The following is a 23,530-nucleotide window of genomic DNA, read 5'->3' as shown; positions in this document are numbered from 1 at the left end:
TCTTTCCCTTCCATGGTATTACATCCCTGCACAATGCATCTATAGAGAGCAGTCATAACCCTTCTCCACCTTCACTTTGCTAAGCTAAACAACCCAAGCTTTTTTAGACGTCTCTTGTACAATAAGGCCTCCATTCCCCCCCATCATCCAAGTAGTCATTCTTTACACTTCTTCCTGCTTGAATTCATTCTTGCTGAATATGGGTGACTAGACCTGTATATGGTACTCTAGATGAGGTCTCATGGGGTGTCAGTGCTTCCACATCTCTCCTGTCAGCAGTGCCAAACTCATTTGGCCCTGAGCTGGAGGAGTGGTGCATGGCCAGTCCACAGGCTTAACAATTTGCGGGGCTGGTCCAAGCGCTGGATTCAGAGTATGGGGCCATGTCGTTTGTCTCCTGGGGCTGTCTGCGGGGCCAGAAATTTGGCAGCAGCAGTGTTAATCACCCTGGTTTCTAGAACCACAGCAGGCACTACTCCCTTCTACCACTGAATTTCCAGCCACTCAGGCAGTCCGGTGAGCCAGATGACACATCTCCTTGCTCCAGATCTGGCTTGGAAGGCTCCCCAGAGGGGCAGAAACTGGGCAGTGGAATGAACAGCGGCAGTGTTAATGCCATCAAATGCCTGCCTGGGGAGCCTGTGATCAAATTCTACATGTGGACAAGCTCTGAGTGCCTGTTGAATCTGGCTCCCCCATCTGGCAGTTCAAAACAAAGTCCTTGTTAAACACTGCCAGCATTCTTTGTCCTGCAGGAGGCTTATTTTAGCACTGACATGATTTTACTCTTCATAGTCAGAGCAGGAGAATGAACCAGAACCACTCTGGTATTGTTAATAGTTCTCGTATTATTCCTATTTTGAGCTATCTCCTCCTTCTGGCCAGGAACCATCCTGACAGACCTTAGGGGAGGAAGGAATACATCAAATTACTGCTATGAAGAACATGGGACCACCATGCAGTATAACACGTTATTACAGCTCCATATTCCTCCTGCCTGCCATTCAGAAATGCTGGTTGTGCATGCAGACTGATCTAGAGAAGCACAGCGCATGTCTACTGAATTCATGGAACCACTGGCAGCATCTGCAGACTGAACTATAGAAATAGTAGGAACATCTGCAAACCCAAGGACTGAAATGCAGGGAAAATGGCTTGTTTTGAAAGGGACAGTCGTTGGATGTTTCTGTGTAAGAGCTGGGTGGTGGGGAAGGAGATGGCTGAAAGAGTAATAGCAGTATCTACCACCTCTGTCTCATTACTGGTAATTGTTCAGAGGAGTGGATTGATTACGTCTCTCCCCTGTCTCTCACCAGCAGGAAAGCATGCCGTTTGCAGTGGTGGGCAGTGACAAGGAATACCAAGTGAATGGCAAAAGAGTCTTGGGAAGGAAAACACCCTGGGGAATCATTGAAGGTAAAAAAGGTCCATCCTTTCATGTACTTGCTTAGGCTTGCTAAACACTATCCAAAGGTCTTAATATATTTCCCAGCACTACCCTTAGTGCCTACACTTCCATGGGTTTTTTAACCAACACAAAAAGGATTTTCAAATTACTCCCTTTAGAGGAGCTGTAGCTCCCACTGCTCAGTCACTGACAGACGGGGTCCTGCTGTCCCTCTGGAACACTGATGCCAAGCGGGGACCCAAGAGGGCACCTCACTCCTCACAGGAAAGCATCCATACTGCTTCCTCCTATTTTCGATAACTGGCAAGCATGACAGCCTACTGGCAATCCACATATACCACTCTACAGTTCCTGCCCTTGCACCCCAGTCTTGACAACCATGCCCTAGACTGTGCTAATGAAGGCTTTAAAAGGAAACAAACAAACACTTTTTTTTGTCTTTTCAGTGGAAAACCTTAATCACTGCGAATTTGCCCTCCTTCGAGACTTTGTCATAAGGTGAGGCCAGGGGTTACACACTGATTATTTCATGGTGAGGAATGCATTTTTATGCAATGAATTTACAGATAGAATTTCCTACAGGTGTGATCACCTTAGATGGAAATATTCTCTGAAGGAAGGAGTGACAGCATGTTCTTGGAAGCAGATAAAACAGGACTGAATACTCCAAGGAAAAATCTAGGCTTAACTGATGGACAGGAGATCTTTAATCTGTGGGATCACTGTGCCAACAAGTTAGTTGTAATCATAACTTATGTGAAATAGATGGCCTGTATGGCAAGGAACTAAACTGGCATCTTCCCTGGGCCCCATGACACATGCAGCCAGAGAAAGCATATGAGACAGTAATTTCTGTCCCTCTAGGATTTTAAGAAAACCACAAGGAATATTCCTCAAAGCAAGAAACAGATCCTCTGCATGCCTCCTCAGGGCATGATGTTTTGGCATTTGTGTTCGTTGTGACACAATGTCATGACATGATAATGCTCCACTTTTCTGTCCATTATGGCAAAGTCCTCTGGGTGGTCAGAAACAGGTTAATGACTGACTGAGAGGTGTTCATCAAGAGAGGTGATTGTTGACAGCAGGGCTACATGGGTTATGTGACCCATGTTGATCAGATGCATCCTGCAGAGATTTAATCTTCTTCTGAGGCATTACATGTTGGGCAAGGCAAGGAGCAGAATACAGGGCTTGAGGAACGAGTTGTCTGAACTGAGATGGCAGCATGCTGCAGAGCTGACACCATGACCACAGCTTTGACCTGGAGGTAGGATATTGGACTGGCAAGGCTAATGACCTGATCAGTGTGACACATCTTGCCTGACCCTTTTCTTCAGTTGCATGATGCCACTTTAGCTGATTAACACATTATGGCACCCATACAAAATGAATACCTGGGTTGCTAGCCAGCTTCAAGGGAAGACCCATCCCATTCAACTTAGGAGATAAAATAGACCAGGAAGAGTAATTGTTGATTCAAGACATGATAACGTTTTCTTTCTTCACCCTCCTTCTCTCTATATCTTTCATCTCCTTATCTCCTACAGGACCCACCTCCAAGACCTAAAAGAAGTGACACACAACATCCACTATGAGACTTACAGGGCCAAACGACTAAATGACAATGGGGGCCTCCCCCCAATGACCGTTGAGACAGAGGAAAACCATGAAAGTAACCTGTGAATTACCCTCTTCTTGTCACTCACTGTCTCTGGATATTACCACCCACCCCGACTGCCCTTGTCTTTACTGTGGGCCTGTCTTTGAAGCATGTGGAACATCCTCTGTGTGTGTGTGTGTAAGTGTGTGTGTGTGAGGGGGATGGACAAAGAGCATTTCCTCTGTCCTCCCCAGAATGTGCTCCTTCCTGTTTTTGCACAGCAGACTTTGTCACCTTTCTCTCTTTCCCATACCATGGCTCAGTTATGTGTCTTGGTTGTGGGAAGTCACAGAGAGAACTCTGGGAAGTGTGGTTTCTGGCATTTGGGGTTCACTTTTTTGTCAGGGGCCCTAAGGGTCTTGTGCTTGCCCATATAAAAGCCATGGACTTACTGCAAGGACAGTGGAGTTTGTGTACCTAGTGTCTTCAAGATGGTGGTGGCAACCGTGAGCTTCATTATGGGCAGAAGAATAATTCCATGGTGGAGGTGAAGGGGGTTTTAATGGTCAGTCTGGGGGAAGTGATAAGTGGTGGTGTTGTATCCTCTCTTCTCATTGTGGCCATCGGAGGAGTTAATTGTAAAAACATGGATGGGATGGAAAGATGCCATGTTTTCCAGTCTGGCCACTGAATGGGAACATGTGGTGGTGGGAGGAAATAGCCAGTTAGATCAAGGACATTCAGATTTGATTTGAGACGAATCAAAGTACGTTGAGAAATAGGAATATTTTCTAAAGAGCAAAACCCTGTAAACCATGCTGGAAAGAATCCATTTTTAAAACCACTTTAAAATCCATTTCCATGTGACGCCCAAAAGCTGCCTTTGATTGTCACATGGTCTCGATTGTGCCTAGCCTCTGGCTTGCTCTGCTGTGACTACCTTCTTTGGCCGGTTGCAGCAGCCAAGAATAGTTGGAGTGCAGCATGTTCTGGTCCTGCTTGTCCCTTCCTTAGTGGATTCTTATGGTGAGGGGAGTCAGGAAGCTACTCTGTGCCAAGCAATAAGCCTCTACTTTGCTGGGAGTATTTTCTGGGGACAAGTCCTGCCTATTATCCAGCCTCCATGCTATCAGAGGGGCACTCAGAAATTGCAGAGGAAAAGAGCAGAGGGTTAAGGTGTTTCTGCCTTTGATCTCTTGCATTGGAACCCAAGAGATACTTTCTGTTTGTGAAAGCATTTCATGTTTGCCACCCAGAGGTCCCACTCTCTCTGCAGCTCCTTCCATCCTTGTTGTCCTTTACCCATATTTTTCTGCTTTTCTGTCGTTCTCCTATGCTTGCTTTCCTCCTCTCTCTCATCTCCCTCTCTCTTCTTTCTTTCCCCTCATTATTTCTGTCCTCTCTCTTCTGTGCCTCCCCCTTACTTTCCCAAACTGCTTTAGTTCTCCTTTCTCTTGATCTCTTCTCACATTACTTTACTTCCTACTTGGCTGCCTATTGTTCTTCTATAGCTGATATCTCCTAAAAGATCCTGTATGTATTACTGGTGTGAGTTCATTGCATAACATCTAAAAGCTATTGTTTTACTTTCCCATCAGAGGAGGCGGGGGAGAAGATAAAAACAATGAATATTAATTGAGGGACAAATACTGAGATCTTTACTAAGGGCCAGGTTGTGGCATTTAGCCACTGGTCAAAGGTAGAGGTGTAACAAATCAGCCAGGTGCCTGGAGCAGTGGGATGCCTGGGGACAGAGATGACTTCTAGCTGCTGCTGTGGTGCCAGCATGATCATGTGGTTATGGTGCCAACTGATATTTTTCTTCCCCCTACAAATCAGCACCTAAGGTGACTCCCCAAGTTGCCCCGACCTAGTAGTTACACAGTAGTACTACAGAAACAGTTTCTGATCCCGGGATCAATAGAGCACTGACAATCAACAGATTCCCTCATGGACCACTGTGCACCAATTTCTCATTAGAAACCCTCTGAAGGCGCATGGGGGCTGGTGTGATCTCTGGGCTGGTTGTCATGGCCTCATGAAAGCCCAGCAATCCATGGATCCTGGCCTGGGGACCATGCATTAGAGCATTCATAGAGGAAGAAGAGGATGTGTAAAGGGGTGCTGATGGGAAAGGAAAAGGAGTTCTGTAAAGGAGAGGAACCCACTTTCCCAGGACTAGAATGAGTTCCCATATGACAGCAATTCTCAGTTCTTTTATGGAGCAGTATGGCATCCCTTTTTATGCTGTAAAGGCTAGTGCTTTTAGGGAAGGGAGGTGAGAAAAAATAGACATTACCATCAGCTGCTCCATCTACTCCCTAGACTGGCCAGGACCACCTTGTTTGGGGTTGTGTTTTCTGGACCCACTGCCCTGAGGGAGTGAAAACTGTGGATATCTTGTGACCTTCCAGACAGATACCCTGGGGAACCTCCTACTGGAATCTTCCACTGACATGCCACATGGCCACTGGCATCCATTGCCTTGGGATCCTTTGGGATGAAAGACGGATGTCATAGGAATGTAAAATTGCTCTCTTTCTTATTTAATTTATGAAGAAATGCTTTTTTATTTTTCATTCCAGGCTCCCTTGCATTAGTTATCTTTCTACCTAGTCCTCCCCAGGCTCAGCCATTTTTATTATCTTTCTTCATATGCCAAACAAATGCAGAGGTTTAAGAGCAGGTTAGAAAAAAATAACACTTGACTGGGACACTTTGGTCAGAAATGATCCTGTTTTGAGCAGGGGGTTGGACTAGAAGATTTCCTGAGGTCTCTGCCAGCCCTAATTTTCTATTATTAGTCTTCCCACAGCTTCCACACATGAATAGCTGTATTGGTTTTCCTTTCTTATCTTCAGGGAGATGACCTGGTTTATGATGTAGGGGCTGTGATCTTCTCAGCACTGAGACCAACCCATGGGTTAGGACTATATGTGATCATCAAGAGGTTATATGGTTTCTTTAACACCAATGCCTCTATATTCTAATACTTCTTTTCTACTACCACCTAACACTTTATATTCTACCAATGAAGGGCTAGCATTTTTTCTTCTATTCAGTATCAAAACCAGTCATTTGGAATGCAGCAAGAATGAGAGGAAAATGCAAAAGAAGTGATGCACTCAATCAAATCTGATGTAAATCACAAGTGCAATGAGTTTAGGAATTTCTGTCGTATCCCAGGAGGATACACATCATATATCTGACAATCATCCCTTACTGCTCAAATAGCAGTAGGTAACACCTGAGGAGGATTAACGGAGCAGTGTGGATCATCTAGCTCTGCAACAAGCAGGAAATGTTGTGTGTCAAGATTGAGGTGCTTTGGAAGAGCTGTGTATGAGGATGCCAGCAACTGAATAAGCAGAGAGTGTTGTGGGTCAAAACTGAGACATACTGACAGGACTGTATGGAGCCCAGGACTGGAAAAGCAGAGAGCAATTGAAGTGCTGTTCATTAGCAGAGCTGTGTAAGGGAATCTTGCATGGTGCCTGCCTATGGTTTTAGCTAGTGCCATCACTGCAGGGCAAAGGTCTCTTTAGCACGTCTTTTGTCTATCCAAGCAAATCAGTCATTCTCATTATCACTGGTGTGTGAAGGTCTCAATAATACAGTCCTGTCCTCCCATCCACTTCTGTAACTCTTAGTACCAATGCAGTTCTTGCATCTGGACCAGATATTCTTGGACAGGATGTAGGACAAAAGCCTCTTTGGCAGGGGCGGGCAAGAGTGGTACAAGAGTATTTTGGGCAGAGGGCTGCTTACTGAATTTTGGCAAGCCATCAAAGGCCACATGACAGGCAACCAGGGGCAGATTAATATTAATTTTCTAAATTTTTTAGGGGCCTCACGGGCCAGATAGAATGTCCTGGCAGGCCGCATCCAGCCCGGAGGTCGCATTTTGCCCCCCCCCGCCCCACTCTTCGGTGTGCTGCAAGCTTCCATGCCATCTGTTCTCAGCCCCAGTGGGGGCTGAAAAACATCTTATATAAGGCTGTCTATCCATTTGTATCAGCCATTCACACATCTAATGCAGGGTGAAAGCTGCCACAGAATTACTCTTGTCCAGCCAATCATATCAGTCAGCCTCACCCCGCTGCAGAGTGCAGGTCTGTTGATAGTGGTGCCGCACATAAACAGTCATCTCACCTGCTGTGAGGTGAAGGGTCTTTCAGAAGCTGCTACTGTTCATAACAGTATGTATCCTTTTAAGCCCGCAGCAGTGCAAAGACTTCTTCAGTGCTTCTGCTGCCATTGTGCTAAAGGATGAAGCTGAAAATGGACATCTTTAACCAGTTCACAGTGGGGAGGTTCTGAGACAACTACACTTGCTGCCCCAGTGGTATCACCCCTTGATGTGGACTGTGGCAGAGTATTATCAACTCCAGTGAAATCAGAGTATTTTTGTGGCAGCGATAGGGTCCTCTACATGACTTGTGAGCCTGAACAATGAGTGCTACAGAATGCTGATACTTCCTTGCTAGGAAGACCTCATGCTCAGAAAAGGGGTTTCCCTTCATCCATATCTATCATTTCAATCACAGATATTGGGTAATGCACTGTGCTCAGTAGGGCTTGTCTATGTGGAATGTGAGTAATAGATACTGTACTTGGGGAAGGAAGCTGGGCGTGGTGGTCCAACCTGGAAGAAGTCTTGATGGATTCCTGTTCACTCAGGTTATTCACTGACTTCCTGTGTGATCCTGAGCCAGTAAAATCACCTTCCTTATCAGCCATTATTTTAATAGGCCCCACAATATGCCAAAAATTTGCCAAACATACTAGGACAGAGTGCTCAAATTGTGCTCAAGGAGCTGTTTGTTTCTACAAAGAGTTCCACTGACTTCAAAGCCTCATTGACTACACACTCCTGTAGATGTTCACCAGTATGAGCTGCACAGTGTAATCTATTAGGCTTTATACTGGAAAAATTATAGTTTCATAGTTGTTAGGGGCTTGATGGGACCTTACAGATCATTGGGTGCAGCCCCTCTGTACTTGAGTAGGAAAGACTGCTGGAATCAGACGACCCCAGCAAGATGGGCATCAAGACGCTTTTTGAAGATCACCAGGGTGGATGACTGTATCGTATCGGGGGGGAGCCTGTTCCATGATGTTAACTATCATGTCCTGATTTTGCCTTGCACAGTGTGTTTAAAAGCATGTTAGCTCATTATGATTAATGACCAGCTAACACTGGCAACACGTAGGGGGTGCACACGGGTGCACATACACCCCCTGAGTTCGGCTGTGCACCCCCTGCAAGTGCCAGCCGCGAAACTGGAAGTGCCAGTGGAAGTGCACTTCCAGTTTTGCTGCTGGCTCAGCAATTGGCCGCAGGGGGACACCCCCCCCATCAGCGATCTGGTGCCCCCCCAGACTTGGGAGGCACCAGTTGCCCATGGCAGCTAACATTTTCACACACTAATAGCTAATCTATCATGTTAGCCACTACATTTTTAATGGGATGCTTTTCTTTCCATAACAGACAAAACAAAAAAGTTTGGAAGGGGGTATATACAGAAGTGAAGCACTGACCATGCTATTTAGCCATATCTTGGTAACTGGGCATTTTAATAGCACTTCAATAGTGAATTGAAGTTTTTGGTAAAAAAGATTTTCCTTTAAGTATGATTAACATTGTCTATCAGTAAATCCATCTGGGAAAATATTTGAACCTCACTGGAAATATGATGTGCTTTATCTGAATTTAGTTCTTCCCTGATGAAAATATACTATTTAATACAACAATAAATAAGTTTCAGTAATAACACTGTGAAAATATATAATGCTTGTTATCCAGGGACCTCCTGATACTTTCAAAAGTGAGTAACTATGATTTGTCCCATTTTACAGAGGCAAACTGAGGTAAAGAGATGAACTTGACTTGCCTAGGGTCACACAGGAAATCAGGGGCAGAGTTGTGAATAGAATCCGTGCTGCCTTATTACTACTTCTCTCCTATAGCAACTAGACTCGCTGCCTTCCCTCTGTCCATATGTGCTTTGAACAGTCAAGTCCATGTGGAAGGAACCAAATGTTGGTAGTGGTACAAAGAGTAAAGGGCCCAGGCTCATTTCCTAACAGATTACTTCTTCCTACCAAATGCGGCCTGTCCTTTGATACTGGCCAGCATACCCACAGTTGTCTCACCTTTTCTCCCCTTTCCAATTTCATTTATACTGCAACTCCATCAGCAGCACTAGGTTGAAGACAGACCTGTTGCTTTCAGAGCAAATCCTGAAGCAGTGCAGGGGGTGAATTAATGCTTCCCAATAGGAAAACAGGCAACTGCCTCATTAAAGCTGAAGATCCAGTACAATGCATACTACCAAATAGTAGGGAAAAAAACACCCTGAGTTTTCCTTTTCCCCCAGTTCCAAGTGAAAACCATCAAATGCATCCTAAATTCTGATGTTCTTCATTGTACTATAAAGAAGAAAGAAAATGTCCCTTAGAAATAAGGAGACATCTACTCACCTTCACCCTTTCAAAGTTACTTATGAATCCATGCAGAAGCTCTAGGGCACCAAGGCTTACACAGCACAGAGGAAAGAAAGAAAGAAAGATGATCCCCTGCCTTGCCTCTGACAATGATGTTCTCACCATCACATATCCAGGAGCACCCAAAGGTTTTCAGAAATCTAGATCCCACGTCTCTTACCTGAAAGCAAGTGCACTAGAATTCAATCTCACTGAGATCTGATGGAGCAAGAAATGAAAGCATGCATGAGTGAATGACACCTGGTTCCTGTCATTCCCTACCCCACGACAGTATCATGATGGAGTCTTCTTGTATCAGTCCAGCACTGACTGAAAACCCCCCAGAAACACACGACCTTAGTGGTGTAAAAGTTGCTAGACTTAACTTTCTATCTGTATTGTACCATTAAACTAAACAGTGCTGTTTGAACAAATGCCTGGCTTGTTTCTTTTTTACTTTTTTGCATTTTATTCCCTCCTTCCCTTGACAGTTAGGATTCCTCCAGTCCTGCATTCAGTACCCTTCCAGCACTATCCTCAGGTAGTACAACCCCGCACCTATAGGCAGTGAAGCTCCCACGTAGAGGAAATCTGTTCCCCTCTGCATGCTTAGTAACTTGCATCTTACATTGGGCTTTATCCAATGTGATGTTATAGGACTCTGGCAACGAGCTTCTTGGGAGAGCATTTCTCTGGCTAATACACTTTCTTGCTAGGCAGATCTCCTGAAATTGAGCCTAAATATTCCTTTCTTTCACAAAAATCACAGAGGTTAGCCCGATGCGGCCACCAGAACGGTAACACGGCATTAATTTCCCTGACCACCTTGGACAGTTCCTCTCATTGCTTAGTGCTTGCACCTTTCAAATACATTTGCAGTCTCGGTTATTTAGCCAAACCTCTTTATTTTACTTCACAAGTCACGTTGGTTGCTTTTGCCCCTCAGTGTTTCGACTGCTCTCTGAAATCTGGTGACGTCACGAAGACCAAAATTAGCGCAGCAAATCAAGGAGGCGAGGTGGGATCAGCTTTTCTGCCTGTCGGAAAACCCCGTACCCGCCTCCCCTCAGCCTGCGTCGGCAAGGGCACGGCGAGCCCTCGCGAGGAGGGGGGCGGGGCCTGATGAGGTCACGGGGAAGGGGCGGGGCCCGAGCTGTCACTGAAGGGCCGGGGCCTGAAGAGAAGGCCTGGGGCGGGACCCGAGAGATCACGGGGAAGGGGCGGGTCCCCCGGCACAAGGCTGGGAAGGGTGGGGCGGGGCCCGACGCTGTCACGGAAGGGGTGTTGTGTTGTGTTGTTGTCAGTCTCGGCTGGAAGATGGCGCTGAACCGGAGCCACGCGCCGGGCGGTGGTGTCCTGCTGCCCTCGGGCGAGAGGTACCGGGCGGGGCGGGACGGGACGGGAACAGTGCTGCGCATCCGTGTGTCCGTCCCTCGGCGCGGGGGGCTTCGGGGCGTGGCCGGGGGAGCGGAGGGAGAAACACAAACAAGTCCCGACTGCGTCACGCGCGCTGCTGCGTCACAAAGCGTGACGTGCCCTTTCATGACGCGGTCCCATTCGATATCAAGTCAGCGGTGACGTCTTGGGGGGCACGTGGCGGGGCAGCGCCTGTGCCGGGAGCCCCTGGCAGGCCCGGGGGTTGGTCCGGGCGGCGGGGCGGGCTGAGCCCTGGTCCCCACCTCGGTGCCTCGCAGCCGGCTGGGAATGGGAGCCTGAGCCCGGGGTGAGCACTGGGGCTCCAAGGTGCTTTTCAAGGCAGTGGGTGGTCCCCTGGGGCTGGGGCAAGATCCAGCGTCCCAGTAAGGTCCAGTGTCCCCCTTTGAGTCTGATCAGCCTGCTGGGCTTCCTGGCTTTCCTCCCGGGACTGGGCTGGGCTGGGCTGGGTGGGGAGTTGGCGTGCTGTCCATAGAGTTCAAGGCAGGGGAAGATTGTCCACAGGGATCAGAAGAGGGAGGAGGGGACGCTGCATCCTGGGATGCTGGAGGACTGAAATGTGGTGGCCTTATCTCTGGAGAACCCCCCCTTCCCCCCCCTGCATGTAGCAGAGAGACAAGTCCTGGATAAACCAACCCCAGGGGGCGTAGCTTTGAGACGGCAGAAGGGTGCTTGAAACTAGATTTCACCTTGTCACGTGGGGACAGTCAAGCACGTAGCATAAAAATGAGGAGTAACACGGCCCTTTCGCCAGCTGCAGGAGAGTAATTGGGAGGAGCCGGTTTTCCTGGCTGGCTTCTGTGTGAAGGCCCGAGTGCTGGGAAGGGCTGTGCAATCCTCTGTGTAAAGCAACTGTTGGCAAAAAGCCTCACCCAGCAAGATTTTACTTAGATTAACTCCTTGCTTGAGATTTCCTGGACTATCAAACCTCTCTCTTATTCTCCATCCTGCCTCACTGGGCTCAGAGGTAATCTTCATGTGAGATCGATTTAGTAAGAAGCACTGCCCCTGTCCAGTCTTAGTTGCTCTTCATCAGAGCAGTGCAAAAGACTTCTGAGTTTGGGAATAAGTCCATATGAATTTCACCCCATGGTCAGATTGGTACAGACTGAAGGTTTTTGCCTTGCTCTGTAGCAGGGGACATGGCCAGGACCCAGTCAGCATACAGTGACAACATTTCACAGAAGCAGGACATTGGCTGCCGTGGTTCCCCTGGAGCAGATTAGGGTGTTAGGTCTGTGCTGTGTCACAGCAGACTTATGTGGAGTTTAGATGATGGTTTGGATAGGGAAGATCCTGCCTCAGGCAGGCGGTTGGACTAGATGACCTCTGGACGTCCCTTCCAGCCCTACTTCTCTACAATTCTACAAGTAGGCAAGACCAGTGACAGTGTTACATGAGGCTAGTGGCTTTTTTGTGACTAAAAGAGTCAGTAACTAAAGGTCAGTGTCTGGTCTTTAGCTATGATCTGTTAGGAACTAATTTAGGCCTTCTGTTTTATTTTGAAAAGGGAGTCTTCCCAAACCTAATACAAACGTTGTTTGTACCATTTTAAAATGAGTGTAGATGGCTTACACAGTTTGTTTTTACAAAACGCTTCCGTGCAGCATTAAAACCCAAGTGTTTGCGCACAAAGAAGGAAGTCAGTCTAGCTAAAGATTATGAAATGGCCCAGCCTAGTTCCATTGCTTAAGCTGGGTGTTTGCTTGTTGTATTTCAAGACTTGTCAAGATGGTAACTTCTGTGCAGAATACTTCAGTTGTAATAGATGAGGGTTGACTGTAGTGTTATGCAGAGTTTAGATTGTGGATTGTATAGGATGGTTTAGATAGAGATGTTCCTGCCTCAGGCAGGGAGTTGTACTACACCTTTGGAGGTCCCTTCAGAGCCCTACTTTTCTAATTTGAGTCTATGATATAAAATGTGCTTTTTATGTTGTGTACTGCTAACAGATGCCACTAGAGGAGGTGTGAGAGAGGCTTTTGTTCAGGGTACTTTTAGGCTGGTTCACAGCTTGGTAAAGCCAGCTCTCATTAGAGTCGGGCTACCCTATGGCATCCCAGGCTGGTATGCAAAATTAAAACTATTCAACAAACCTTAATTGCAACATGCTGGCTGCTGTTAATTGGCTTTTGTATATATTGTAGAAATAAATGAAGCTTTTTTAAAAAGGCAGACCTTAAAGTGGATCTGTAGGAATTCTTAATTTAAAACTGCCCTATGGAAGTTGCTGTCCCAGAACGTTGTGGAGGCAAATAAATAGCTCTGTAGGATTCAGAACTGGAGCACAGCTCTACATGACCTAGCTAGGAAGAAATGGCTCCCCACAGCATCATAGAAGTGGAAAAGACCTGTTATATCATTCACTCCGTTCTTCCCAACCATGGCAGAGAGACTGGTTTTCTGTGGGAGACTGTTAGACAGCCTGTTAGATTTCATGGTTACAGTTTTCTTTTTTTCTTCAAGCTGAGTTTTTCTTTTAATTTTAATGCCAGTAGTTTTAATGAATACCCTAAAGAATTCCCTCCTGGTGTGTGTCTCCCTCCTCTAATGCCTGGGTCTTGTGGATTGTTATCCTGTCTTTTATTCTTGGGTAACTCACAGCAAGCCTACTTCATTTTCAGTCTCTTCTCCTAAGACCCAGATTCTCTAACTTCTTTTCGCCAGTAGTTTTACTGGTCCCTGAATTCCTAGTAATTTCCCCAGGTGGGGCCATGCAATAGTATGGGTATATGTAGCTACCTTCACCTGTGGTTCCTCTATGCTGCCAAAATGTGTGCTGGAGGAGGCTTTCTTTGCTGCCTTACCATACTGAAGATCTGTCATTCCTAAATCTCTTTCAGCATTTCTGCTTCCCCAGCTTTTCTTACTTCGAGATCTTTGTGGGATCACTTACTCAGATTCACTGACATGCATTTTCCTAAGCTGGCTCTATCTTCTCATTAGGTTTCTTACCTCTCCATGTACCTGTTTCTGTGTACTTATTAGTGCTCACAGTTCCTATCAGTTTAGTGCCCATAGCAAATGTTATTAAGACATTACTACCTGTCCTAGATCACTGCTGAACAAGACAATCTTGTCACTGCACTCTGTGGTTCCTCAATTCATCGTTTTCTGTGCAGTTTTCTGAGTCATTAATATTAGCTTACAGTCCTTACAAGTTTACATGTAACATCTGCAGTTAGTCTAGCTATAAAGTTATTTCCCCAGTAATATAGCTTGCTTGGTGGGAATTGAATTATTGAAGATACTCATTTCCCTGTAGCATCTAAAATTGGACACAGGATGTCCGGGTACTGGACAAATCAGAATAGTGGCATGTTCTGAGAGAATTATTTCAAAAGAAAAGTTGCAGTAAATCCTGCTGCTTCCAATGAGAAGAGCACTGTTCCTCCCACAACTTCCCCTCCTGGTTTTGGAGATGTAGGGAGAAGCCAATTGTCATGCAAAGTAAGGGGCTTCCTTTTTCAGGGCCAGGTTGGCATCTGTGGTGGTTGAGGAGAGTTTTCAGATTTTCATAAACCATGCAGATATACTTGGGGGAGTAGGCTGGACCCACATCAGAGCTGAGCCTTTCAGAGACAGTTCAGAATTTGTGGTTACTTGTGGGATTGTTCATAGCTCGGGAACGTCTCTTAGTTTGTGCACCTCTAATTTATGTCTCTTCCCCACCCCTTCCTGCAGTATTCTCAAGCATTGTAAAGATGTGGAGCTCTCCTTCAGCGATGTGTCTGACAGGTCTGATATGTTCAGAGGCACCAAGAAAGGAATGCTGTACCTTACTCCCTACAGGGTAAGTCTTGAGTCAGTGGGTTTCCCCCTGTTTCCTCCAGTGATTCCATAGGCCTCTAGTCCAGCAGGCTTACAAATGAGGCTTGTGGCTTTCAGGAGAGAGAGAATTTCCAAATGTATAGCGTCTCAAACTGCACATTGTTGTGGGAGATAGGGGTGTGTTTCAGGTGGGTAAGCCTTGCATATAGTCAGCAAAGTATTTGAGGATGCTTCTGAGTGATAGATATAGTAGCTATGCAGACTTGGATTTAATCATATCACAGCTTTAGTTCTCCTTAGTAGCCTTCAGAAACAGAACTGTCTTGAACATTTTTAAAGTATTTCTTTCACTGTAGGTATTTATAGACTTACTGATTGTAAATCAATGACTTCAGTCTTCCTTCCTGTCTTGCAGATGATTTTTGTGTCAAAGGGCAAGGACCCCATGCTGTCCTTCATGATGCCATTCTATTTGGTAAAAGGGTGCTCCATTGAGCAGCCTGTCTTCTCTGCCAACTTCATCAAAGGAGTGATCCAGGCTGAGGCAGGAGGTAAGGCATTGCAGCTCCAAATAGCCTTGCCTTTGAGCTTCCCATGTGTCCTCTTTTCTTGGCCCACATTTCTAATAAAGGGCTTGTTTACATGGGGGAAAAAATGACTGACAGAGTGATTGCATTATAATTGTGCTGGTGTGACTGTCTGTATAGATGTAGTATTCTGAAATAAGTGGCTTTACTTCTAGAATGGAGTAATAGTGGAATAATTGATTTGGCACGGGATATTTTTGTTAAATCTCTTAACTTCCTTGTTAACATCTAGGTCATAGCTATTCTCTGAATTTCTGTTTCTGTTGCCCCCATAGCTGTTACAGCTGTGAGGTGGGAGGGGTTGACATCAGTCACTGATTCTAGCAGTGGCTTGCAGTTTGCCTGTACAAAGAGAGCTTGCTTTCCTGAAAATCATCAGATGCTTCTAAGTTATACTACCTGTGTGTACCTCTTGCATATGATGGTACAGCAGTGATTTGGATTTGATCCTGAGTTTAATTTTTGAACGTAGCTGTCATGTGATGTGTACATGATGTCGTGGTCTTGATCTGGTTCCTAGTAGGTGTCTACATCATAGAAACCACAGTTAGCACTTGGCAGTCACAGAGATAAAAACTGAGACAAAACAACCATTGGGACAGCTCCCCTTCAGTTCTAGGTCTTGTCCCTGCCAATGTGAAGTAGGTGGGTGGAATGAGAGATCTAGAGTACACTACTACCACCTGCCTCTGTTCTAGCATGGCTAGGTTTTCAGGGTTGTGAATTTAGCACCTTTCGCTGACATTAAATTCCAGTCTGGGGGGATGCTCCTATAGTAGTCATGACACCTTAGCACTGTAAGAAACAGAACTGTAAGCATGCCTTGCACCTTTTACTGTGCCTTTCATTTGCTACATTCCTTTAACTTGTCACCCCCCTCGACGCGCGCACACTGAATCATTTTGACTTCCTCTAGTTTTTTTCAAAGGAAAGACTCTTCTCCTCCCCCCCCCCCCCCCCCCCCCCCATTTTCCCCCCCCCCCCCCCCCCCCCCCCCCCCCAGCAATTTCTTAAAGACATCTTGGGACAATTTCTGTTATGTGTTTACCGGACAAAGGGGGCTGAGACTGAGCTGTTATTAAGTCTAAGTAATTAATCCCCCATCTGAAAGCTGTTTAAAAACCTTGTACTGTTTTACTCAGTTGACCTCCAGTAAGGTCTATGTTTTATCAAGAAGATAGGCTTCTTTTTGGCCAGTCCAGGTGGCTTATTTTGGATTTCTTATTATGTACTCAGGAATTTCTGAAAAATCCCCTGAGACCAAAGATTTTATAATCTGTCTGAGCTCCTGTGGATCAAAGAGGTTGGAGCCTGCTGATGAAATATTTCATTCAGATCCTAACTTGAGTTTCAGGCCCTGATTCAAAGTCCATTGAGATCATCAGTAAAGTCTCCCATTCAAGAGTTCTTGGGGTTTTGTTTTTTTTCCAGTCCAACCCCAAATGACCTGGATTGAATCTACGTCAACACTTTTACATACGCGTGTAGCAGACATTCCTTTTTTTTTTTTTTTTTTTAAACTGTGGAAATTTCCAGATAAGTCCTTCTATGGATTTTCTTAGCTGTGCACAGTAAGACGGGGGTGGAGGGGAACCCTGGTACTTTTTATGCTGGTGTTCTGCAGCCACATCAATACTCTACTTAAACTTTTGTTTAAGTTTGTGAGGTTCTGCAAACAGATTCAACCAATATGACTGTACCTGCTCCCTTATCCGAATTCACGTTAGTTGGTTGCTTCTTTGTGGTAGCAGTCACTTAGAAGCCTGGTATTATAAGGGCCTATTTTAATTGTAGCTTTCTCTCCTAGGTGGCTGGGAAGGGCAAGCTTCATTTAAACTGACCTTCAACAGTGGAGGAGCCATTGAGTTCGGGCAAATGATGTTCAAAGTTGCCACTAATGGTAAGGGAGCTTCAGAGGCTTATGTGCTTTGTAGCTGAGTTGGTTAGACAACAGTAACTTTCAGGGTGGCAAATTCCTCTGGAAAAATAGCCTCTTTAAACTTTTCAAGTTTGGATTTTCCACAGTGAGCCTTTGTTTTGGTTTTAAACAAGACAAAAATGAAACATGGGAAGTTTGTTTTGGTTTGGGAAAATGTGTTTTAGATTTGGCTTATTTAAGAGATCCAATTAGGAGAGACTGCCTAACTGGAACAAATTGGAAAATATGGAGTTGTGTGGAAACCATGCTCATTTTCCCAATTGAGGAGAAAGTGTTAAAACAGTTAAAGGTTACAGGGAGGAAAAACAATGCTGGGGAGGGAGAGTAACTGATGCTTGGCTTCCAAAATATGAGTATATAGTCTTAAGTGGGGAAAAAAAATTATGCTCCACTCAATAAACTAAAATGACTGTTTAGACTTTCCTGAATACTCTTTTTTAAGAAACTTTTTTTTAATGGTATTTTGCTATGGGAAATGCTGATGTGGGAGGAGTGGGTTTCTGATTGGAAAGTGTAGTTTTTAAAAGAGAACTCTTCAGGTTAAAAAAAAATCTAGCTAGCAAAGGTGGGTACATAAATATGTAGAAGTTGCAGATTATTCAGTTTATTTCCATAGCCTCCACATGCAGACTCTGCTTTTGGTTGTCAGCTGGGGACTAGAGTGTAAAGCTGAGAGGAGAAAATAATTGCTAGATGTTTTTAGGCAGAGCAATTGTGGCAGGACTCAGGTAGGTCACAGTCCTGGATCCCAGGCAGATGAGACTAAATTCATGGGTGGTTTTTCCTTTACACACATTGCAGTTAAGTTTAAAATGTAGCAATAGAGAAGAGTCTGACTTGCTAACCTTTGTCCTCTTCAGCTTCCAGAGGGGCTCCTGTTCAGAATCCTAGCTATGGCTATATGCCAGCCTGTGGAGGCTATTCGCCTGCTCCCAGTGGCTATTCACTTGCCCCAGGTGGCTATTCACTTGCCCCAGGTGGCTATGCACCTCCACCAGCTAATGGACCATATCCTTATGTGCCTCCACCAATGAATGGATATGGACCTGTTTCACAACCGATGGGCTACCCATATCCACCACCTGCAGGTAATGCTTTTGTCAAATCACACAGTGTGCAGTATGCTAGTATAGTTTGAGAGAGTGTACAGCATGAGCTGTAAAAGGGCTGTGTTGGCAGAATGAAGAAGACTATTATCTTCCATCTAATTTTTCTTTAAACTCCTGGGGATGTCTGCCCGCTGCTCTAGGCTTGATGATGTTGCAGCAGTCCATCAGCAGAGAAACACCTTCATCGCTGACCAGTACTGATAGATCTATGATAACTTTGACTAGTTATGGCTTTTTTCCAGGGATTTTCTAGCAAGGGCAAGGAGTGACCCAATGAAATCCAGGTGGAATAGTATTGCATCTCCTTATTATGTCTCTCTAACCCTAGCAGGACAGGAAGGGAAGGCTGCAGTATCGCAAATCACATCCACATTTGGAATATGAGCACTGCTGTCTGCAAGGTCCTTAAGGCTGTAGAGAAATAGAAAGTCACTGATGTTGAACTCTTGTTCTCCAAACTTATGAGACTTCACCTTTGTTTCTGTCAAGAGATGCAATGCAACAGGGAGGGTTTACAGGAAGACTGTAACGCACAGGAATAGTTTGAAATGTCATTTTACTTTTGTGTTTCTTCAGGGATGAACCCTGTGTATATGCCACCTCCTCCACCATATACTGGGCCTTCACCAGCAGGACCATCGGCCCCCTCAGCCCCTGCAGCCTGGGCGGAACCTGGATTGTCAGGTACGGGGAAGGACTGACTGTAGCTATGAACAGGGGAGTTGTTGTCGTTACAGTAGTTCTGAAATATCCATTTCTTAGTCTCGTATGTGAGCTGTTGTTAAAGGATGGAGAGGAAAGTTTCAGATTGCTACTACTAGGAAAAGCTGTGCAGATCTCTTGCTTTTATGAACTGGTCCAAATAAAAGCTGAGAACTGGCTGCACTGAAATCTGTTTGTCCTTCATTTAGATACAGAAAGATGAATACTTGGAGTGTGCAGAATGGCTTCTGTGCCATGCCTTTTAATATAGCTACTAAAAGGGTTGAGGGAGTGTTTGGACAGAATTTTTGCAAAGGAAATGGGAGGTCTGGGTCAGTTAATATAGATTGAACACTAGCTTGTTATGGGCAATATCTTTAGATTCCAGTGCTACTTTGTACAGTGTTAGCTTAGGCTAATAAGCATACTAGATTTGTGCAGTAAATCTCTTGGGTGAGAGGTGGGGAGGGCCTGGGAGCCTGGCCTTTCTCTCAGGGAGCTGTCAAACCCTGGATATTAATGAGGAACCCAGGTCTGGTAGGTAAAGCCCAGAGCAGGGAGGTTTGCCACAGATTTGCTTTGATGTTGGGCAAATCTGTTAACCTTTCTGGGTCTCTCTCTCTTTTTTTTTTTTTTTTCTTCCCCCTACATAAAGTAGCAATGTATTACAAATATAAATTGAGCCTCATGCTTTGAGATGTAGAACAACTTAGGAAGACACTTCTACCAATTTTCTTGCCTTATTCTGTAGGTGACAGTAAAGCAGCGGAAGCGGCTTCGAGTGCATATTATAACCCAGCCAACCCCCACAATGTTTACATGCCTATGGTAAGCTTCTGGCTGTGTGGTCCTGTTGGGTCAGGAACTCTGCTTCTCTTGCTTGCATGCTGTTTGCTGTTCAGATACCAAGCTCAATACTGAACATCCTGCTGCTTGAGTGCAACAGATTTGTTAGATCATGGCCTATAGCACATGCCAGCTTTGCACTGGGAAGCAGGACACTTGGCTTGTTTTAGCAGAGCGTGTTACTGACCCATACTTCCTGAGTCCCACAGGCAGTTGGTTTGCCTTTCACAGCAGTAGGTTGGAGTCACTTGACATTTTAAGTTGAATGGCTAGGGATGTTGAGGGTAACAGAATGATCCTTATTTAGTGTTTAATGTTAGTTACCTTTCTCCTTGATTAAAACAAGATGACGCTAAGACGTGCATGACAGTGCCTTCTGTCTAGAAAATGTAGCATTCTCAACTTATTCTGGAACAGAAGGAAATGAAGACTAGACTTATAAAGAGAGAAGATGATACAGGTTTAGATTCTTTTGGTACTCTCTGGAGATGGCCAAGCGTTCTTGTGGCTTTAGGAACCTAGAACAGTGATCTGCAGGCATAGGGCTTGATTCCACATATCTTGGGGTAGCCACAAAGTTGTGCCTAGTCTTATTCCACCACAGCAGATCTACTTGAAAAAATGTTTATATTTTTCTTATAATGCACTGAGAGGAATAAGAAGACCGAGACTTTGGGGCCTGGGACTAAAGATCTTGTGTAACTGCTACAGGAAATGCAAATGCTTCCCATGGCCTTAAGGAAGAGAAAGCAAGGATTAATGCAATGTCCAGTCACGTTGCTTCCTGAGTACAAATGTTCATCTCTTCTTGGTGAAGCCTCATTTGAAGCATTATTAGAATTGACACACAGGGTTCAAGGGATGTAATTTAAACCAGGGAGGTTAGAGTGTAACAATAACCTAGAACAGTGTTTCTCAACCAGTGGTATGCGTACCCCTGGAGGTACATGAGACACTGGCAGGGGGTACACATTCTGGTCTTTGTCTGCTCAGGCCGGAAGTTCTGGCCACTGCCCCTCCTGCCGTGTCCAGTGTGCCGGGGGATAGGGAGGGAGGCCCTGTGCAGGCTGCATTGCCCTGGGCTGCGGTGGATAAAGTGGGACTCGGCTCACAGCAGCGAAATTGGAAGTGCCACAGTGGGACTTCTGGTTTTGCTTTTGCCTCGTCCATCGGCAGAGGGCACATAAGGTATGAAAGGTTGAGAATCGCTGGCCTAGAATATTGAATGCAGATCTGTTGCGAGTTCAAAATCTGTAAAGGTGTAACAGACAGGGAAGATTGGATATGTGAACTCAGCCCGCAAATCCTTGGAAAGTGGAGCAGTTTCTAAAACCAGCAGTGCCTTGTGCTAGACAGACATGTTGACTCCGACTATCCTCTTTGTTTTCAGGACCCACCACCTCCTTACGCTCCTCCCGAGGAGAAAAAGAACAACTAACAGAAAGAACCCAGCAAGCAACTTCCCACGATCTTCCTCCATGAAGACTCTTTTGTCATCACCACCACCCCCTCAGTTTAGTGCATCTCTAGTTTGTGTGTATATGACATACCTAGTACTGAGTGGCATAAACACCCACCCTTCTTAAACACGCAGTATGGCAATATAAAGCAGAGCAGCAGTACTTTCTGCCTGTTGGCTCTATACTCCAGGTCGGAACAGAGTCCGTTTAGGATAGCTTCTGTTCTTTTGCTTGAGAGGAGAGACGTATTCTCCTTGACACATTTCTTAGACCAACAGACAGAGCACCTACCTAATTTTAGGAATAAAGTATTAAGGCTTTCTGACTGAAGTGGAAACAACTTGAGGCAGAAGCTGCTGAACAGTCTGAGGCAGCATTTGGAGGGAGCGTGCTGCCATGTTCCCCCACAGCAGTATATGCCTGGAACCTGTTACAGTCTGGTGTGGAAGATAAGACTGGAAGTGATGGGATATGCTAAAAGCCTATACACATGGTCTTCCTGGTTCTGTTGAAGTGGTGCAACTTTTAATTCAGGAAACATCTCCTGAGAGACTTGGCTAGTTCAGAAGTATTTAGTAGTGTATGTGCCAGAGGGGATGAGCTTTGTAGCACAGAGACAGGCCTAATAGCTAAGCAGCAGTGAAGACTCTGAACAGGCTTTGAGTAAATCAGCCTAATATAAATCCCTAAGGGTGGAAGAGGCAAACAGCAGTGCAATTGTATCTCTGCCAGTAAAATCCTCTGTGCATGTGTCTTTCTCTTCCCAGTCAACCTCCCCCCATCACAGAATGGGTGGTTGAGGGACATGCTGAGGGTCTCTACTCACTGAGGCATGTAGAGAACCAGTGGTGCCTACCACCTTTCCTTTACTTTTCCTCTAGTGAGAGCATGTTCTTGTGTATGGAAGATATGTCCTTGAAGACATGGCAACGTATGCTAGCCTGGTGGTGTGGCCTTCTGATGCTGGTGATAGACAACACAATGAAGGGATCTTGGCGTCTGAACTGGAAATGGGCAAAGGCTTTATAAAGCCCACCTGCCTTTGTAAATAAAGTAAAACAACTAATAGGGTTGGGTAGAGGTGACTGGAGTTTGGGCTGCAAGTAGCACAAGCATGGTGGCAGTGGGAATGAATCCAAGTCTTCCTCAGGCTCCCAGAAATTGGCTCCACCTCTATGCACTGATGCTATGCTTGGCAGCAACCTACATTCCCATCAGAGGGAACAAGCTCTAGCTAAGGGGGGTGGGCACAGAGTCCTTTGTTCCACCCCAAGTGTGCCAGCTGAGTGAGACTTAGATTGTGGAGGACAGACTAGTTCACTTCACTGTGCTCCTGTTGCATTCACCCTTTGGCTCAAGTTTTATATCTGCATCCTAGCAGAGGTGGAGCGTGACACTGGAGTTCCACTGCACAGGGTGCGTTCTGCTTCCTAAATGGAGCTGGTATCTTCATGCTTGCCCCTGGTAATGCAGCATCCTTTCAATAAGCGGATTATTTTTTTGTGATATGGCTGTAATGCCCTCCCTTCTGTTACCAAAAATACAATGACACAGCTATGCCCTTCTCTTCTCCCCTAGGAGCCTTTGACTTTGCTCCAAGGGTTACATCTCACTTGTCTAATAGAGAACCATGTGATTCCTTGTGGGACCTGATTACCCTTCTTCCCTTCAACACTGAGTAAGGAATATTTTCCTGCCCCCTTTCCTCCCTGTGCAGGAGGACTACTTTACAAGGTTTCCAATGTTACGTAGATTTCTTGACAGCCCTGTGCAAAGGACTGATTTTCCTTTTCCTAAGAGACATTTTTAATCAGAGTCTGAAATGCTCTAATCAATTTCTGGAACTAAGTGTTTAGCTATGAATGTTTGTAACTTTTGCATTGCACTTTAATACAGAAGCATTTAATCTTTAGCTGTGTGCCTCCATTCATTGTTTTATATGCTCATAGAGTGCAGCCCCTGCCCTTCCCTTGGTGGCTGTGTAGTCCCTGTTCCCTTTTGTACTACTTTTTATGACTGCATTTTACCACTTGCCAGCTGGGGAGAGGGAGGCTGCTTTGGGTAATCTTGTGAACACAACTGCCACAGTCTCCTTCCCTGTGATGTGACAAGCACCACAGCTGAGTGACTGCCAGGTTGTAACTGCCAAATGCAGTAGTTGGGGCTGTCTCCAGTAAGCAGCTCC

At 45.5% G+C, this 23,530-nt stretch overlaps 2 protein-coding genes across 4 annotated transcripts in view; both read left to right on the top strand.

Moving 5' to 3' along the window:
* SEPT3 (septin 3) overlaps nucleotides 1–3,137 on the top strand; it is a 23,707-nt gene extending 20,570 nt beyond the window's left edge. For 2 of the 3 annotated variants that reach the window (XM_025208890.1, XM_025208892.1), the window contains exons 8-10: nucleotides 1,317–1,416; nucleotides 1,855–1,906; nucleotides 2,959–3,137. In XM_025208890.1, coding sequence (XP_025064675.1) covers nucleotides 1,317–1,416; nucleotides 1,855–1,906; nucleotides 2,959–3,094 — 288 coding nt within the window. In that variant the 3' untranslated portion in view covers nucleotides 3,095–3,137. The remainder of the gene's footprint in view (nucleotides 1–1,316; nucleotides 1,417–1,854; nucleotides 1,907–2,958) is intronic. The other variant, XM_025208891.1, reaches the window with a different exon arrangement.
* Nucleotides 3,138–10,777: 7,640 nt separating this feature from the next.
* WBP2NL (WBP2 N-terminal like) lies at nucleotides 10,778–23,257 on the top strand. The gene is made up of 8 exons (XM_006027640.3): nucleotides 10,778–10,873; nucleotides 14,616–14,724; nucleotides 15,118–15,253; nucleotides 17,097–17,189; nucleotides 18,089–18,316; nucleotides 18,914–19,021; nucleotides 19,791–19,867; nucleotides 21,276–23,257. Exons 1-8 carry the CDS (start codon nucleotides 10,815–10,817, stop codon nucleotides 21,321–21,323), a joined length of 858 nt encoding a protein of 285 aa, XP_006027702.1. The 5' UTR covers nucleotides 10,778–10,814; the 3' UTR covers nucleotides 21,324–23,257.
* Nucleotides 23,258–23,530: the final 273 nt, after the last annotated feature.

This window comes from Alligator sinensis, unplaced genomic scaffold (genome assembly GCF_000455745.1).
Source record: "Alligator sinensis unplaced genomic scaffold, ASM45574v1 scaffold215_1, whole genome shotgun sequence".
Lineage (NCBI taxonomy): Eukaryota > Metazoa > Chordata > Crocodylia > Alligatoridae > Alligator > Alligator sinensis.
Note: the sequence above shows the minus strand (reverse complement) of the source record. Positions and strands in the feature narration are given on the sequence as shown.

What these genes read in the sequence shown, in the direction of transcription:
- WBP2NL (XM_006027640.3), top strand. Translation starts at nt 10,815, where the DNA reads ATGGCGCTGAACCGGAGCCACGCGCCGGGCGGTGGTGTCCTGCTGCCC. An exon ending in CCCATATCCACCACCTGCAG is followed by an intron (nt 18,317 to 18,913) that starts GTAATGCTTTTG and finishes GTGTTTCTTCAG; the next exon opens with GGATGAACCCTGTGTATATG. An exon ending in ACAATGTTTACATGCCTATG is followed by an intron (nt 19,868 to 21,275) that starts GTAAGCTTCTGG and finishes CTTTGTTTTCAG; the next exon opens with GACCCACCACCTCCTTACGC.